Raw genomic sequence first — 16,065 nt, 5'->3', positions numbered from 1 at the left:
TGGCTGGGGACGATTGGTGGGTCGGGGCTTTTCCGTGGGGGTGGCTGCGGGTGGGCCTTACCCCCTGTGGGAGGGGTCTGGGGGTCGATGATTGCTCGCAATGTAGGTGCTGGGAAGCTCAGCCGACTTGCGCAGGCGAGGTTTCCCTGGGGCCCCCCTCCAGTTCCCTTCTTACCGCTATGACAATAGCTGGAACTTCCCCTTGCCTACTTGCCATTTGCATGCAACTTCAGCCAGTTCTGGCTGTTTACTTACGCGGGGCTGCTGTACATATTAGTTGTTTCCATGGGTTAGTTTGGTTTGATTGGGCGTAGTATAGTAGTTCGCTGCTCTAGCCTGGGAGGAGGTACTGAGGAGGGCTCTCTATTGTGGTCTGGGGAATTTCCCCTAATTTCGGGAGAGCTGGGCTGCTCTCTCTAGTGTATCCCCTCCAGCCCCCCAGGGCACCCCACCCTCAGGGCATCCCAGTCACACCCAGCCCCCAGGGCACCCCCAATCACGCCCAGTCCCCCAGGGCACCCTCAATCATCCTCAGGACACCCCAGCAGCCAGCCCCCCAGGGCACCCCAATCACACCCAGCCCCCCAGGTAATCCTGGCAGCCAGACCCCAGGGCACCCCCAATCACCCCAGCAGCCAGCCCCCCAGGGCACCCCCAATCACGCCCAGCCCCCCAGGGCACCCCCAATCACACCTAGCACACCCTCAATCACCCCCAGCCCCCCAGGGCAGGCCCAATCACACCTAGCACACACCCTCAATCACCCCCAGCCCCCCAGGGCAGCCCCAATCATGCACACAGGGGGGTACTTGGTGGGGGGCACACAGGGGTGTCCCGGGGGGTTACACAGGGGCAGGGGGTACAGGGTGGGGGGCACCCAGGGGGTCACTCACGCTGCCACCCGGCACCCCGGTGCGGTCCCAGACGAGGGTGAGCTCGCTGCTCTGCCCGGTCCCCGAGCTGTTGAGATGCCCCTCGACCTGCACCAGGTATTTGTTGCCCCGCTCGGGGCTGCCGAAGAGCCGCTGGGAGCCCGGGCGCTGCAGGGGGTGCGTCTCCTTCTCCTGCTGCACGGCCCAGCGCCCCACCTCCTCCTGCCACGGGCTGGGGGTCAGGGGGAGCCACAGCCCCTGCTGACCCCCTGCCCCACAGTGCCCCCCACTTCCTCTCCCAGCCCCACAGAGTCCCACTTCCTCCTGCCTTGTGCCAGGGGTCAGGGGGAGCCAGAGCCTCCACTGACCCCCCCGTCCCACCTCCTCCTGCCTTGGGCCAGGGGAAGCCAGAGCCCCTCGCTGACCCCCTAGCCCCACAGTGCCCCCCACTTTCTCTCCCCGCCCCGCAGAGTCCCACCTCCTGCCTTGGGCCAGGGGGAGCCAAGCCCCCTGCTGACCCCCTGCCCTACAGCGCCCCACCTCGTCCTGCCACAGGCCAGGGGTCGGGGGGAGCCAAGCCCTCTGCTGACCCCCTGCCCTACAGCACCCCCAGCCCGCTCCCTGCAGCACAGACCCCCCGGCCCCACACTGGAGCAGCCCTGACGGGCTCGGCTCCCCCCTTACCAGCTCGGGGGCGTTGGGGGCGCGGCCCAGCTTGGCGATCACGTGGAGGCGCTGCACACGGGCCCAGATGGAGACATGGGGGGCAGGGGGGGGTCCGGCCAGCAGCGGGTAGATGAAGCCCTTGTAGACCAGGGAGACGTCCATCTCCGAGCTGGGGCTCAGCGTGATGGTCGTGCTGCGGACGATGGACACCTGGGGGGGCATCGGGGTCAGTCTGCTGCAAGTCCGCACACCAGACCGTCGCGCCCGCACTCCGCGGTTGGCAGCGCCCTAGCTGCAAAAACCGGACTCTCCACGCAACTCGTGCAATTGCCATGTACGCCTCTCCCTTTGGCAGTGCTCCCCACGTCCCTCTACCTGATTAAACGCAGATGGGGGTCACCCCTGTGCTGCCAAGCTCGCCCACCACACTCGGTGCGACCGAACTGGGACTTTTTCTAATGTTTGCTGATGATATCTTGTGTTGTTGCCTAAGACCGATCAGTGGTCCCTAAGGCAGTTCTTAAGTATTTAGTGGTGGGATAAGGGGGTTGTCTGATGGCTTGAACAAGCAGGAGCAAAGGGGCCAGTGACCACCCTAAGTAATGCTGCACTCTGTCTCATCCTGGCTAACTGCAAACTGCTGGTCCCCCGGCCCTTGGCAAAAGGGTGGCCAAAATAGAAGGTGTAGGAAAGACAAGAAGGGAGAGCAGTCGATGGAACCGTCCTGCCGGGAAACGAGGACGGCTGAGCAGAGAGGAGGGGTCGACGTGGGTTTGTGGTCTTCTGTGAGCTTGCTGTGGGAAGAGTGAGATGAAGATGACAAGAACGTGGGAGAATTCTGGCTCACAAGACCTGATCACAACATACAAATGGAGCCCCCGGCCTGGACAGAGGAGGTTAATCCGGTTCGCTGTAGATCATACAGCTAACCATGTTTAGACGTCCCTGTTTTGCTCTGTCATCGAATAAACCCTATCTAGATGTTAAGGTAGGAACCTTGGGTGACATCAACAGTCTGACTGCCAAAGTGGGGTGTGTTCAGGACTCTGTGGCCGCCCAGCCACCAGAACCCCTGGGGTGTGGGCGCTCGCTGTGGGAAGTGGACACGGAAGGGGAGTGAGGATTTGCTGACACATCTGCTCCAAGGAGAGACACAGGAGGTGAAGCCGTGGGAGCTTCATTGCTCTGCAGACAGAAAGTCTACTATCAAGGCGAATGAGGTAGGACGTTCCCCAAGTACATGCTGGTCTTGGTGGGACGACAGGACCAGTTCGCAGAGCATCGCCCAGTGACTCTGTTGACAGTCGGTGCTGCGAAGCTTCCCCAACAAGTGGCCCTCAACCCTGCTATGAGGAACCCCAGTGCACCGACACTGTTCCCGCCTGGCCAGTGGCCCCCCTGCCCCACCATGGAGACCCAGTGCACAAAATTCTCTCCCCCTTAGAGATGAGACAGCGCCGACATGAATATAGAATCCGACTGAAATTCATACTGCCCCCTCAGGGACCTCGGTCTCCCTGGTTAAAAATCACGAAATCAACTCTGCCCTCTGCTGTTGGGAAACACGGTATACGGCTGTCCCCCTGACACAGGGAACCGTTGGAAGAAAAGAATATAGATTTGCGAGTGCCAGAAAAAACACTACCTGACAGCATTGGAAGCAGCGCACCATCCATCTCCATCCACACTCCCTCCGCCCCTCCGACAAACTTCTTGTCCGCGTGGCCGCTCCTCGTGAGCTGCCATGCCAGGAACCAAAGCAGAGGACAAGGGAAGAGGAATGTAGTACAGAGGAAAATACTGGCGCGAGACTTCTGAAGAGGACGGAGCGCTGGCGTGGAAGATTCGATCGCACAAGGTGCAGCCGGGCATCCTGGCCGAAATCCTGAAGGTGTGACGGAGCATTATTCCAGTGAGGGTGTGTGGAGGATACCACAAGAGGGCGCAGTTGACGCGCTAGATCAGCGGACATTGCGGTCAGCGTGAGCGCTTTAGAGATCTGCCCGGATCCTATTAACTAATAAAACCAACTAGACTAAGTAATCTCTTATGGGATGTAGTGGTTGAAAGACACTGTAAGTAAGGCCTGGATGTAATGTGTTGCAATCACCTCTGAGCCAGGCAGCTAACACAGGGGGAAGTCCTTCAGCCTCATGTCTCCTCTGAAATCAACTAATTGTTTGAGTCTTCTTGAGTTGCCATAGCAAACATGCAAATGAGTATATGGGTCCGGGGGAGAGGATGAGCTCTCCATCCATCTACATAACGAGCGCTACATATCTGTACTCCTGAAAAGTACCTTCAGATGCCCTGCGCCACCTACCGTCACGGGGGATAGACGCGCGTAGCCCGCCTCTGACCGGTGATGCGAGAGCCGAGCATCTGTTATGATACTACCCACTCCCGCGATCGCTCAAGTTTCCGACTTAGGTTCCCCATGAGCATATCTCAGATACCAACGCTGCCTGCCGCCATCTCCCAGGGACATATATTGGCAGCGCGCGCTTGAGATCTGCCTTCTACAATAGTCACACAAACGCAACAGCCCCTCCTGAAGCGGCTGTGACAAAACTGGGACTGTTCTTAATGTTGGCTGCGAGAATCACCTGTGTTTGGATTGCGCTCAGTCTCCTAGGCAGGTCGTCATACGTGGAACTCCCGATAGGATGAGTTCGGTGGCCCACGTCAAATTAGGGACGAGCCTGTGATTGCTCAGAGCAGGGCGCGACTTTAGCCCACCACATATGCTGGCACCATACGGTCTGTGCGGAATGAGCAGACGAGTGATCAGCGCGGGACCGTCTCCTCACTTCAAAAGGAGTGCCAGCTGAGGTGTTGGAGACAAGGATCAAGCTCAAACCACGGAGCCCGCGTGAGGACAGCGAGGTAAGTCAACTAAGATACTTATGACTTCATCTATTGCTTATTTTGCGTAGCTGAAGTTGGCGTATCTTAGTTTGAAATCCCCCCTCCCCTGCTAGTGTAGCCCAGCAGGCCTTAGTCATCCTGCGCTTGCAGAAGAGAATAGACAAATGTGAGACTAGTAGCTATGAACGAGGTATGCGCGGCGAGTGGGTAGTCTCACTACTAGATGGCGATGCTGGGAGGGAGATATCTTGAGTAGTGGAAGTCGACCAGACCTATGGAGTGGTGCCTGAGGGGCACATAAAAGGAGAGAGAGAGAGTGACCAACAATGTAACCCAGAATGGACTATGTAAGGTTACGACATATGAGCACGCGGCCGAGGGGTCTGGGAATTCAGACATAGTATCAAAAAGTACAAGATGCCTAAGTCTTGCTAAGAGAAACACTGTCTGAAACTCTACGAGTCGTTATCTTAGATTGATACGAGAGAGTGGATAAACCAGTCTGTTGTAATGAGCTGGTAGAGAGCTCATTCTGACTGACACATGAGCACAAGTGGGTGCCAGGAAGTTGCAGTAGGACCTGTGGCGTCGACCAGAGACACATATTCACATGCTAGGAGGATGCGTCGAGAGAGAGAGTGCGGCACGGCAGCGAGGGGCGAGGGAGCATGAAACTCGATAGGAGAAGAGCACCATACGCTGTAGTAGACAAATATTTTACAGCGAGGATTGAAATTAGACAGGAGCACTGAGCTAGTGAGCTTTATCCATACCATACAATATACTGAACTACAGTGTATATCACGACTCAAGGGGAGCAAGGAGGCTCACACAGACGCCTGCAACAGTAGAGCTTTAAGTTTTCCAGTAAAAATCACATTTGCGCTCATAACCCCAGTATACCCAATTCCCTCTTTCACAAATGTAAGTATAATGTGTTCACCCACCGTGACTTCTCTGCTCTTTCAGATATTCAGACACACCGCAGACGCGAGTGCTTGATGCGATTGGAAAGAGCATAGGCAGTGCCAGGCAGGATGAGATGAGGAGAGTGGCACCAAGATAAAGAGATTACGAGCGCGAGGTGCTAGGGAGAGGCAGTCGGATGTCTGCTGGCATAGCGGCATGAGAAGTAGATAGAGCTGAAGCAGAGGATGGAGGGAGCGATTAGGGGAAGGAGGCGGCAGAGGGCAGAAACAGCGTTGGGTTGCCAGCGAAGGAGAGGCGACTGGGAGGGGCCGAGGGGGAGAGGAAGGCGGGTGGGAGGGAACGGCCAGGGCCATGGGAAGAGAAGGTGGGTGGGGAGTGGGACAGGGGGGAGAGAGGCCGGAGGGGAGGGGCCGGAGCCGGGGGGGGGGGGAGAGGAGGCGGGGGGACGGGGCCGGGGAGAAGAGTGTGGGTGGGGAGGGGCGGGGGCCAGGGAAGGAGAGGCGGGTGGGGGGGTCGGAGCCGGGGGGAGGAGAGGAGGCGGGGGGGAGGGCCGGCCAGGGCCAGGAAGGAGAGGCGGGTGGTGGGAGGGGCTGGGGGAGAGGAGGTCGGGTGGGGAGGGGCCGGAGCCGGGTGGGGGGAGAAGTGGCAGTGACAGGGGCCCAGGGGAGAGGTGGCGGGGTGGGGAGGGGCCGGACAGGGGAAGGACAGGCGGGTGGGGAGGGGGCCCGGGGGAGAGGAGGCGGGTGGAGAGGAGGCCAGGAAGCAGGGAAAGGAGAGGCAAGTGGGAGGGAAAGGGCAGGCCCTGAGGAGCCACGACAGAGTGATGAAGCGGATATGGGAGAGCGAGAGTGAGGAGAGAGAGCTGGAGCCCGCGAGTTGTGGGGGGTAGAGGAAAGGTGGGGGCAGGGGCAGGGGGAGAGTTGGCGGTTGGGAGGCGGCGGGGGCAAGAGGAAGAGAGGTGGTGGGGAGAGCCGGGGATGAGGAGGCAGGTGGGGAGGGGGCCGGAGCGGAGGGGGGAGGGAGACAGGGGGAAGGGGCCGGGGAGAGAAGTTGGTGGTGGAGAGGGGGCAGAGGGACAGGAACATGAGATCTGTGTGTGTCTTCGACGGGGGAGCGCTCACCAGCGACAGGCATGCAGGTCTACTGCTGCTAGCTCAGGCTGAGCACTGAGACTTGCACCACCAGCAGCACACAATAAGGCCCCGGTGCATGGGGCAAGGGGGGAGCCGGCACCCCAGATCGCCAGGCAGGACTCGCAGTCCACCAGGAGCCGGGCCAGGCCCAGGCAGCCGGTGTGGGGCACGAGAGAGCGAGAGAGACAGAGAGAGATGTCAAAAGGGGGAACACTGCAGTGCCCCACGCACCACCCCAGCACGAGAGCCGCGTATACGCGAGCGTTGCGCGGAGTAGCCGCGAGCGCGCGCTCTGCATCCATCTGACCCACCAGCCCCCACTCCCCTCCCAGAGCCGGGGAGAGAACCCAGGAGTCCTGGCTCCCAGCCCCCCCTGCTCTAATCACTAGACACTACTCCCCTCCTGGGGCCAGAGATAGAACCCAGGAGTCCTGGTTCCCAACCTCACCTCCCTCCCCCCCGCTCTAACCACCAGCCCCCACTCCCCTCTCAGAGCCAGGGAGAGAACCCAGGAGTCCTGGCTCCCAGCCCCCCTGCTCTAACCACCAGCCCCCACTCCCCTCCCGGAGCTGGGGAGAGAACCCAGGAGTCCTGGCTCCCAGCCCCCACTCCCCTCCCGGAGCCGGGGAAAGAACCCAGGAGTTCTGGCTCCTAGCCCCTCTGCTCTAACCACCAGCCCCTACTCCCCTCCCAGAGCTGGAGAAAGAACCCAGGAGTCCTGGCTCCCACTCCCCCCCTGCTCTAACCACCAGCCCCCACTCCCCTCCCAGAGCCGGGGAGAGAACCCCAGTGTCTGTACCTCACCCCTGAGGGTGTGATGAAGTGGGGGATTTTCTTAGCATTTTGCATGAATTCTGTGTGCGCCTCGGTTTCCCTGGGTGTTGCATATGGAACGAGCGGGTGGGAGGGGGGTTGTTATTGCAGGGGGCCATGTGTGACCCTGCCCAGCAGCTGGGACCCCGGACACTGGTCTGGAGATAGGGGACCCAGTGACTGGTGACGAGGAGGGCAGGCGGGTGGGGAGCAATGAGCTGAGGAGAGAGGGGCCCAGGACCTGACCAGCAGGGGCACACAACGGCCTGTTCACCCGGGACCCAAAACAAAGGGCGGGGGGAGGGATCGCTCAGAGGTTTGAGCACTGGCCTCCTAAACCCAGGGCTGTGAGTTCAGTCCCTGTGTGGGGTCTCTCAGGGATCTGGGGCTGTCGGGTCCCTTTCAGCTCTAGGAGATAGACAGATGCGGGAGGGAATTTAGGGGGCTCGACTGGAAAGAGGGGGCTGGGCTGGGAGCCCATGGGGCCGGGCCGAGGGCCCTAAGACCTGCCTGGGCTGGGTCCTGCAGCCAGAGATCGGGAGTGTTGCTCCCCCTGGGGGTGGGGGCCCCAGGGACACCCTGAGGGGGCCACAGCAGAGCCAGGCTGCTGGGGGGGTCAGGAGGGTGGTCCCAGGGGGCGAGCAGAGCCCCAAGAAGGGCCCTGCGGAGCAGAGGAGCCGGGGGTCACTCACGTTGCTGTGGGGCGCGGGGCTCTGGCAGGCATCCTGGCACCAGGAGCACTCGGGGTCCTTCCCGCAGGTGCTGCTCTCCGAGTACATGGAGCAGTAATCCAGGTGGTACTGGGGGGGGCAGGGCAGTGAGGGAGGGGCTGCCCCGACAGGCCCCCCAACCCACAGCCAGGGACCCCCCTCCCCAGCCACAAACCCCTGACCCCTCCTCCCCCACCAGCCAGAGACCACCCCTGCCCCCCGACTCTACACCAGAGAGCCCCTGGCCGTCTCCCCACATAGAGCAGCAATAACCCCGGGGGGCAGCGAGGGGGAGTTAATGGCCCCCCAGGCAGCTCCTCTGCAAGCCAGAGCCTCCTTGTCCCCCCAGCCAGATCCCCTCCACAGGCAGGAAAAGGGAGGGGGTGTCCCTGATCTGTTCCCATGAGCTCCCAGGGCGCGGAGGGGAAGCCGGGAGTCCTGGGGGGCAGCAGGAGGGGAGGGTCCCTGTGGCGAAGGCTCAGGACAGAGAGGGCACTGGGGGGGTGGCAGGGCCCCAGGGGTCACTTACATTCTGGGCAGGCACCTGGAAGACGAAGGTAGGCACCTTGTAGGCCACGAGGTCCCCGCAGGGGGCCCCGCTGAATCCCCCAGCCACCAGCAGCACGTTGTCCTGCCTGGCTCCCAGCCCACGTCTCACCTCCGAAGACGTACAGCCATGTGTCGACCACGGCCGCGGCGTGGCTGGCCAGGCCGGGGGGCAGGGAGCCTGTGGCATTGGGGGGGGCCAGCTCCAGCCAGCGCCCCTCATGGGGTCGGTACATCCAGACGTCGCTAGCCAGGAAGCCGTTGGCCAGCTCCCCGCCACACAGTACCAGGCAGCCCTGCCAGGCCACGGCCACGTGGGAGTGACGGGCCGCCTGCGGGGAGAGAGGGGGTTAGCGCTGGGGGAGCGGACACACCACCGCGGGGGTGAAGGATGACACAGTCTGCGGCGGCTGATGGCCCTGCGCCAGCCCGGCCCGACGTACTCGCTACACCCCACGCTGGGCCAGGAGCTGGAGCTCGGGACGTAGAACTAGGGACGGCTCTATGGTTTTTGCTGCCCCAAGCACGGCAGGCAGGCGGCTTTCGGTGGCACGGGTCCGCTGGTCATGCGGATTCGGTGGCGTTTCTGCGGGTGGTCTGCCGGTGCTGCACCGCCACCGAAGTCGTGGGACCAGCAGACCTCCCGCAGGCATGCTGCCGAAAGCCAGCTGCCTGCCGCCCTCACAGCAACCGGCAGGCTGCCCCCCACAGCTTGCTGCCCCAGGCATGCGCTTGCTGTGCTGGTGCCTGGAGCCGCCCCTGCCTAGGACGTGGTTTGAAACCTGCCACCAGCATCCCAGGGAGGCAGCTGAGAAAACACGGGAATGTGAAGCTGGTGGAGCTGGGAGGCCGTGACTAGCGTCTGTCTAAGCAGGCGGGGGGGCGGGGGGGGGTCTGCCCTGGAGAAAGGACCCAGCCAGGCCGGCAGGGAACAGCCACGGAGCCAGCCAGCCAGGGAGAGATGCCCGGGCTGGCTCTGCCCTTTCTCGGACCCCTGCAGAGGGTCCCGGGCCCCTGCGAGGGCCAAGCACAGAAACCCGCGGCGCCGGCCCAGCGTGACGGTCCTGGAAAGCGAGCGGCTCTCGGGTGCCGGCATTACTGCTGCTGGAGGAGCTAGAGACACGCGGACATTACGCTCCCACCAGGCTGCCAGGAACTGGGGCCGGGAAGGGAGCGGCAGCCTGAGCTCACCCGGCCTCAGGGACCGGGGTCACTGAGCCTTGGGGGAGACAAACAAGGCGGGACGTCCCCTTTGGCACCATCACTGGACGGACATCTACATTCGAGGCCGGGCACACGGTGTGGGGGAAGGTGCTGGGGAGCCACTCAGCTGGACCCAGTGGAGGGGAGGAGGAACGGGGCACAGGGGGGCCATGGAGGGGATGTACCAGGGAAGAGGGGTGTGACGAACTGGGGGCTCTGAATGCTGAGTGGAGGGGGTTGGCCTGGAAGGATGAGCTGCATTGGGGGAGGGGAGACTGGCCGGGGGGAGGGGACCTGAGCAGGTAAGTGAGAACCCAGGGTGGGGGGAGAGGCCAGGGGACACCTCTGCCCGGGGAGCAGGACAAAGGGGGGGAGGAGACGCTGGGGGGAGAGGGGGTTTCAGGAGCTGGCTAGGGAACGGAGGGAGCCCAGACAGGGCTCTGACCCCCCAAGGGGGCTGTGGTGCCCCTGGGACCCCAAGATGGACCCAACTGGGGAGAATCCTGTTGTCTGTGCCTGCAAGACCCATCCTGGCCTGTGTTCCTGTCGGCTGAGAGTCCTGGTGTGTCGCAGGAAGCCAAGGGTGCAGGGCCCTGACTCCCCCACGCTCTGTGACAAGGGGCACAGGGGGGACGTACCTGGAAGGAGGGGCACGGGGAGGGCATGGGGGAGACGTACCGGGGAGGGACGTACCTGGGAGCAGGGGCACAGGGGGGACATACCAGGGAGGAAGGGCACAGGGAGCCGGCACTCGGGCGTGACGATCCGCCGTACGCGGGCAGCTTCGCGACGTAACTCTGGGAGGAGGGGCCCACCGGCCGCGGACACATAGGGAGGAAAGGGCACAGGGGAGGCATGAGGGAAACCCTACCGACGGGCAGCGCGACGCTACCCGGAGCACGCGGCCACACACGGGGGACACTACAACCGGAGAGGAAGCCGGCCCACACCGGGGCCAGGCGCCAGCGGCGGAGACCGCCTCACGCGGACGCAGCTACCTCGGGAGCCTCGGGGGCCACGGGGGATACTACCCAGGAGACGGCCGCACAGGCGGAGCATGAGGTTTGATAGACGTACCTCCTCGGGCGCAGGGACGTTACTGGGACGCCAGGGGCACACGCGGGGGAGACAGATACCCTAAACGCCGTAGGCTAAAGGGCACAGGGAGCCGCATCACGCGCTAGGACCCTCACCCCGCTACTTTCCACACCGTGGAGGGCTCCATCAGCTTACCCTCCCTCCACGCGCCTCGGCCTTACATTCGGCTTGGAGGCAATGAAGTTGTAGACGAATCTTGAGGCTCGTCTCCTTAGCCCTGAACACAATGTTACTCAACGCCGGCCCCAGACCCTCAGGGTGAGAGCACCAAGCCATGATCCCAGGGGGGAACGCCCCCAAATTCTACATAGGCCCTTTCCGTATTCCCACCTAGCACATTCCACTCCTCCCTTAACTCCCAAAACTCTCTTCGGCACCCTAGCTCCCCCATTCTGCTCCATACCCGTCTCCCACCCAAGGCCAGGGAAGCCTAAAGTCTCTCCACAAACTTACTTAGGCTGCCCTCTAGCGATCCAATCCTGCGCTCTAACTCCCATAAATCCATTCCTTGAGATAGTAGCACTATATATGCCCTTTTCAGTCCCCAATCATCGCCCAACTCCTGCGCCTTTCTAACTCCATAAGAAGTCACTTCCATCAACTGGGACCAGGTCCCTACAAACGTCCTAGAGGGCTCCCACTAACATCAAGACCTCCCTCACACCTCTAATATTCTCCTATGGAGTAATCTAGTGCATTATCATCTAGACGTGGTGACTGCAGGCATTTAATCTTTAACGGGAATCTCTAACATTCTATTATTTTTCTCTTACTAAGAACAAAGTATAAGAGTCAGAGCGCCCGTAGAGCATCAGACGTCTCTCAGACACAGGACAAGAGGAAGAAGAATTACCCATCGAGTACACGCGAAAAAGAAGTATACACAGCAGTGCAAAGTGGGCAGGACAGAGCGCCCGGCGCAGCAGTGCGGGCACGAAGTGGGAGATCCCGAGACTCAAGGGTGTACCAGGTCGCCAGCCCTGGTTCTCGCTCAGCGCCAGATCAATGCCTCGCCCACAAAGCAGTGGTGCACTGGCACCGGATCAGACTCCTGCGAGGGGACAGAGAGCGACAGATGGACAGGGTTCCCGGGCTACGCAGACCCCAGCCTGGGTCTGGCCATCCCGTATCGACGTGGGAAGAGGAGCATGTGGGGGAGTGTCCACTCACCTGAGGAGTGGGGCAAAAGGAATGGGTTCAAAGGGTTCGCAGTGGGGCTATGGGGTCTCACCTGGTGGCTGATAGGAAGTGGGGGGCAGGGGGCAGGGGGTCTCACCTGTCTAAGCCACATGGCCCATGGCAGTAGTGTGCGAAGAAGTGGGGCTCAGGGGGTAAGGGGGCTCACTGGTAGCAGCTCCATGGCCATGGAAGTAGCTGTTGCATGGGGCTCTGGGGGGGCAATGGGCTCAGGTTGCTGGGGTGGGGCAGGCGGGTCTCAACTGGTCGCAGGCCCATGGCCCAGGGCAGTAGTGTCGCACGTGGGGTCAGGGGGGTGGGTCAGTTGGCTTTGGGGCAGTGGAGCTTACCAGGAGGGTGCGAGGGGGAGCTAGGGGGGCTGAGGAGCTCACCTGGTGCAGGCCCGTGGCCAGCGGCAGTAGCTGTCGCTAGTGTGGGGCTCGGGGGGGCAATGGGGCTCAGGATGGCTGGGTGGGCAGGGGGCCTCAATGGTCGCAGGGCCATGGCCCAGGCATAGCTGTCGCCAAGTGGGTGCGGGGGGTCATTTGGCTTTGGGGGCATGTGGAGTCTAGGAAGGGCCGGAGGGGGGCAGGGGGCTGAGGGCTACTGGTACGCAGGCCACGTGGCCCAGGCAGTAGCTGTCGAGTGGGGCATCAAGTGCGCAGTCACCAGCCCAGCTGGTTTGACACCGGCATCTGGGCGTGGGGCCGCACGGCGCCGTGGAGACAAGTCCACGGGGGCAGAGGAGGACCGGTAGCTGGCGTTGAAGACCAGCAGGTTGTAAGTTGGCGCTGACAGGTGAGCAGCATCTGGCGGTGGGGGGGAATACGGATGAAACACATGGGCCCCCCAACCCTCACCTACCCTCTACAGCCCCATACCCCCCATTCTCCAAATCTCCCAAGCCCCGGTCTCCAATACCCTCCCCACTGACCCCGGGACTCTCCTCCCGCCGCAGCACACGCCGGGGGGTCACCTTGCCGAGGTGGCTCTCCGGGAGGGGGCAGGGTGCTGCCGCTAGCTGGCCCGGCAGTGGTTAAGCAAGCGAGTCCGGAGCGGAGGTCGGATCCGGTGGCTCGAGAGTGCAGGCTCCCTCCCAGACACTCAATGCACACCAGCAGCCCCGAGAGACGAACCGGTTCTAGCTGATGCAGTTGACCCCAGGCTGGTCCCTCCCATGGGACGGGCTCAGGCATGCCTTCACGTAGCGGCCCGCTGGAGGCTTCACAGGGGCACGGCTCCAGCGCACGCAGTACCCCAACCTGACCCCATAGGGAGCAACGGCTTCCAGCATGCACCACAGTACCCCCCAGGCCTGAGCCCCCCTCAGGAGCCGGCTCCCAGCATGCACACAGTACCCCCCCAGGCCTGAGCCCCCCCGCAGGGAGCACGGCTCCCAGCATGCACCCACAGTACCCCCAGTGCTGAGCCCCCCCCCACAGGGAGCACGGCTCCAGCATGCACACAGTACCCCCCCAGGCCCTGAGCCCCCCCCACAGGGAGCACGGCTCCCAGCATGCACCCCAGTACCCCCCAGGCCCTGAGCCCCCCCCCACGGGCGGCACGGCTCCAGCATGCACACAGTTCCCCCCAGGCCCTGAACCACCCCCACAGGAGCAGGCTCCCAGCATGCACACAGTACCCCCCCAGGCCCTGAGCCCCCCTCCACAGGGAGCACGGCTCCCAGCATGCACACAGATGTACCCCCCAGGCCCTGAGCCCCTCCCCCACAGGGAGCGGCTCCAGCATTGCACCACAGTACCCCTCAGGCCTGACCCCCCCTGCTATGGGGAGCCACGGCTCCAGCATGCACCAATAAGAACATAACAGCGGCAGACTGATCAGAGCAAAGGTCCGTCTAGCCGCGTGCCTCTCTGCGGACGAGGGGCAGTTGCAGGTGCCAGAGGGATGAACAGAGAACTGGGACCATTCCAGTGATCATCCTGTCGCCCATCCCAGCTTCCAGCAAACAGAGGCCAGGACCGATCCTGCCATCCTGGCTAACAGCCATTGACGGACTGTCTCCATGAACTTATCTAGTTCTTTACTGAACCCTGTTATAGTCCAGCTTCCACCTCCTCAGGCAGGGATTCCACAGGTTGTCTGTGCGCTGGGTGAAGAACTTCTTGGATTTGCTGCCTTAATTTCATTGGTGACCTTAGTTCTTGTATTATGGGAACAAATAATACTTTTCCTTATTCATTTTCTCTACATTGTCATGATTTTATAGACCTCTATCATCCCCTTAGTCTCTCTTTTCCAAGCCGAAGAGTCTGCCATCTCTATCTCTCCTATATGGGACTTCTCCAAACTCCTAATCTTTAGTTGCCCTTTCTCTGAACCTTTTCTAATGCCAGTAGATCTTTTTTGAGATGAGAAGACCACATCTGTATGCAACATTCAAGATGTGGGCGTATCATGGATTTATATAAGAATAAGATATTCTCCATTTTATTTTCTATCCCAGCATGCACCACAGCAAACCCAGGGCCCTGACCCCCCATCCCCATGGGGAGCATGGCTCCCAGCATGCACCATGGCACCCCCTAGGGCCTTGACCCCCCCCACAGGGAGCACAGCTCCCAGCATGCACCACAGTAACCCCAGGGTCCTGACCCCCCCCCATGGGGAGCATGGTTCCCAGCATGCACCACAGTAATCCCAGGGTCCTGACTCCCCACTCCCATGGGTAGCACAGCTCCCAGCATGCACCATGGCGCCTTCCAGGGCCTTGACCCCCCCACAGGGAGCACAGCCCCCAGCATGCACCACAGTAACCCCAGGGTCCTGACCCCCCACCCCCATGGGTAACACAGCTCCCAGCATGCACATGGCGCCTTCCAGGGCCTTGACCCCCCCATGGGGAGCACAGCTCCCAGCATGCACCACAGCAACCCCAGGTCCTGACCCCCCACCCCAATGGGGAGCATGGCTCCCAGCATGCACCATGGCACCCCCTAGGGCCTTGATCCCCCCCACGGGGAGCACGGCTCCCAGCATGCACCACAGTAACCCCAGGGTCCTGACCCCCCACTCCCATGGGTAGCACAGCTCCCAGCACGCACCACAGTAACCTCAGGGTCCTGACCCCCCGCCCCCATGGGGAGCATGGCTCCCAGCATGCACCAGAGCAACCCCAGGGCCCTGATCCCCCACCCCCATGGGGAGCACGGCTCCTAGCAGCCACCACAGTACCCCCAGGGCCTGACCCACCACCCCAAGGGGAGCACAGCTCCCCGCATGAAAAATGGCGCCCCCCAGGCCCTGACCCGCACCACGCGGAGCACGGTTCCCACATGCACCACAGTGCCCCGACCCCCCGCCCAGGTTCTCATTGATTTCAAGGCCCGAAGGCACCACTGTCCCCATCTTGTCTGACCCATCAGAGACCTGCCCCGATTACCCCCCAGGCTGAGCCCCACAGCCAGCCAGGCAGGACCGTAACAGCCTCAGGGACGAGGATCCATGGTCCAGGGGGCCATTCCCCTCCCAATGTCCCTTCTGACCGGGTCCCGCTCCCCCTCCTGGATCGGGGCACATTCAACCTTTCGCTGCTGGAGCAAAGAGCCCCCAACCCTGGGGCCGAGTCCCCCTGATCCTCTCTGGTCCCACTGAGTGGTGGGAGCTCCTTGTGGCTCTGGGGCAGGGCTCTGAACCCTCAAATGGTCCTCGGGGCTCTGCTCCGGCCCTGCCCCAGCGTGTTACCAGCCGGTGGGGAGCACGGGGCCCATATCCAGGCGTGGGGGGCACAGGGAGTGCGGGGCCCAGCTCTGGGCATGGGGCCCCCAGCCTGAGCCCAGAGGGGAGGTCCCCCCTAAGTCCTGCTTGAGGCCCGTTTGTCCAGCCTGGGCTGGCGCCAGCCTCCGTAGCATCGCTGGGGGCTCATGTGCGTCTGGTGCCCCCCACGTGCCCCCCACCTTCGATCAGCCACTCGCAGTTCCCGTTCACAGAGTAGTTGCCCGGCCCGTCGCTGACGAAGCCCTCGGCGCCCCGCAGCACCTGGCGCTGCCCCTTGCAGTCGCCAGCGCTGGCCCAGCGGGCCCCGCTCAG

The 16,065-nt window shown here is 62.3% G+C and overlaps 1 protein-coding gene across 1 annotated transcript in view; it reads right to left on the bottom strand.

Annotated features, from left to right (window-relative positions):
• The window catches only part of MEGF8 (multiple EGF like domains 8), a 73,583-nt gene that overhangs the window by 51,546 nt on the left and 5,972 nt on the right, over positions 1 to 16,065 (bottom strand). The window contains 9 exon segments of the mRNA XM_075071403.1: positions 847 to 1,094; positions 1,557 to 1,773; positions 7,793 to 8,082; positions 8,522 to 8,632; positions 8,634 to 8,885; positions 10,380 to 10,434; positions 12,629 to 12,824; positions 12,880 to 13,036; positions 15,922 to 16,060. Of these exon segments, the coding sequence (XP_074927504.1) occupies positions 847 to 1,094; positions 1,557 to 1,773; positions 7,793 to 8,082; positions 8,522 to 8,632; positions 8,634 to 8,885; positions 10,380 to 10,434; positions 12,629 to 12,824; positions 12,880 to 13,036; positions 15,922 to 16,060 (1,665 nt within the window).

Source organism: Chelonoidis abingdonii, chromosome 11, assembly GCF_003597395.2.
Source record: "Chelonoidis abingdonii isolate Lonesome George chromosome 11, CheloAbing_2.0, whole genome shotgun sequence".
In the NCBI taxonomy this organism is placed as follows: Eukaryota; Metazoa; Chordata; order Testudines; family Testudinidae; genus Chelonoidis; species Chelonoidis abingdonii.
This window is presented reverse-complemented; position numbering and strand designations above follow the sequence as displayed.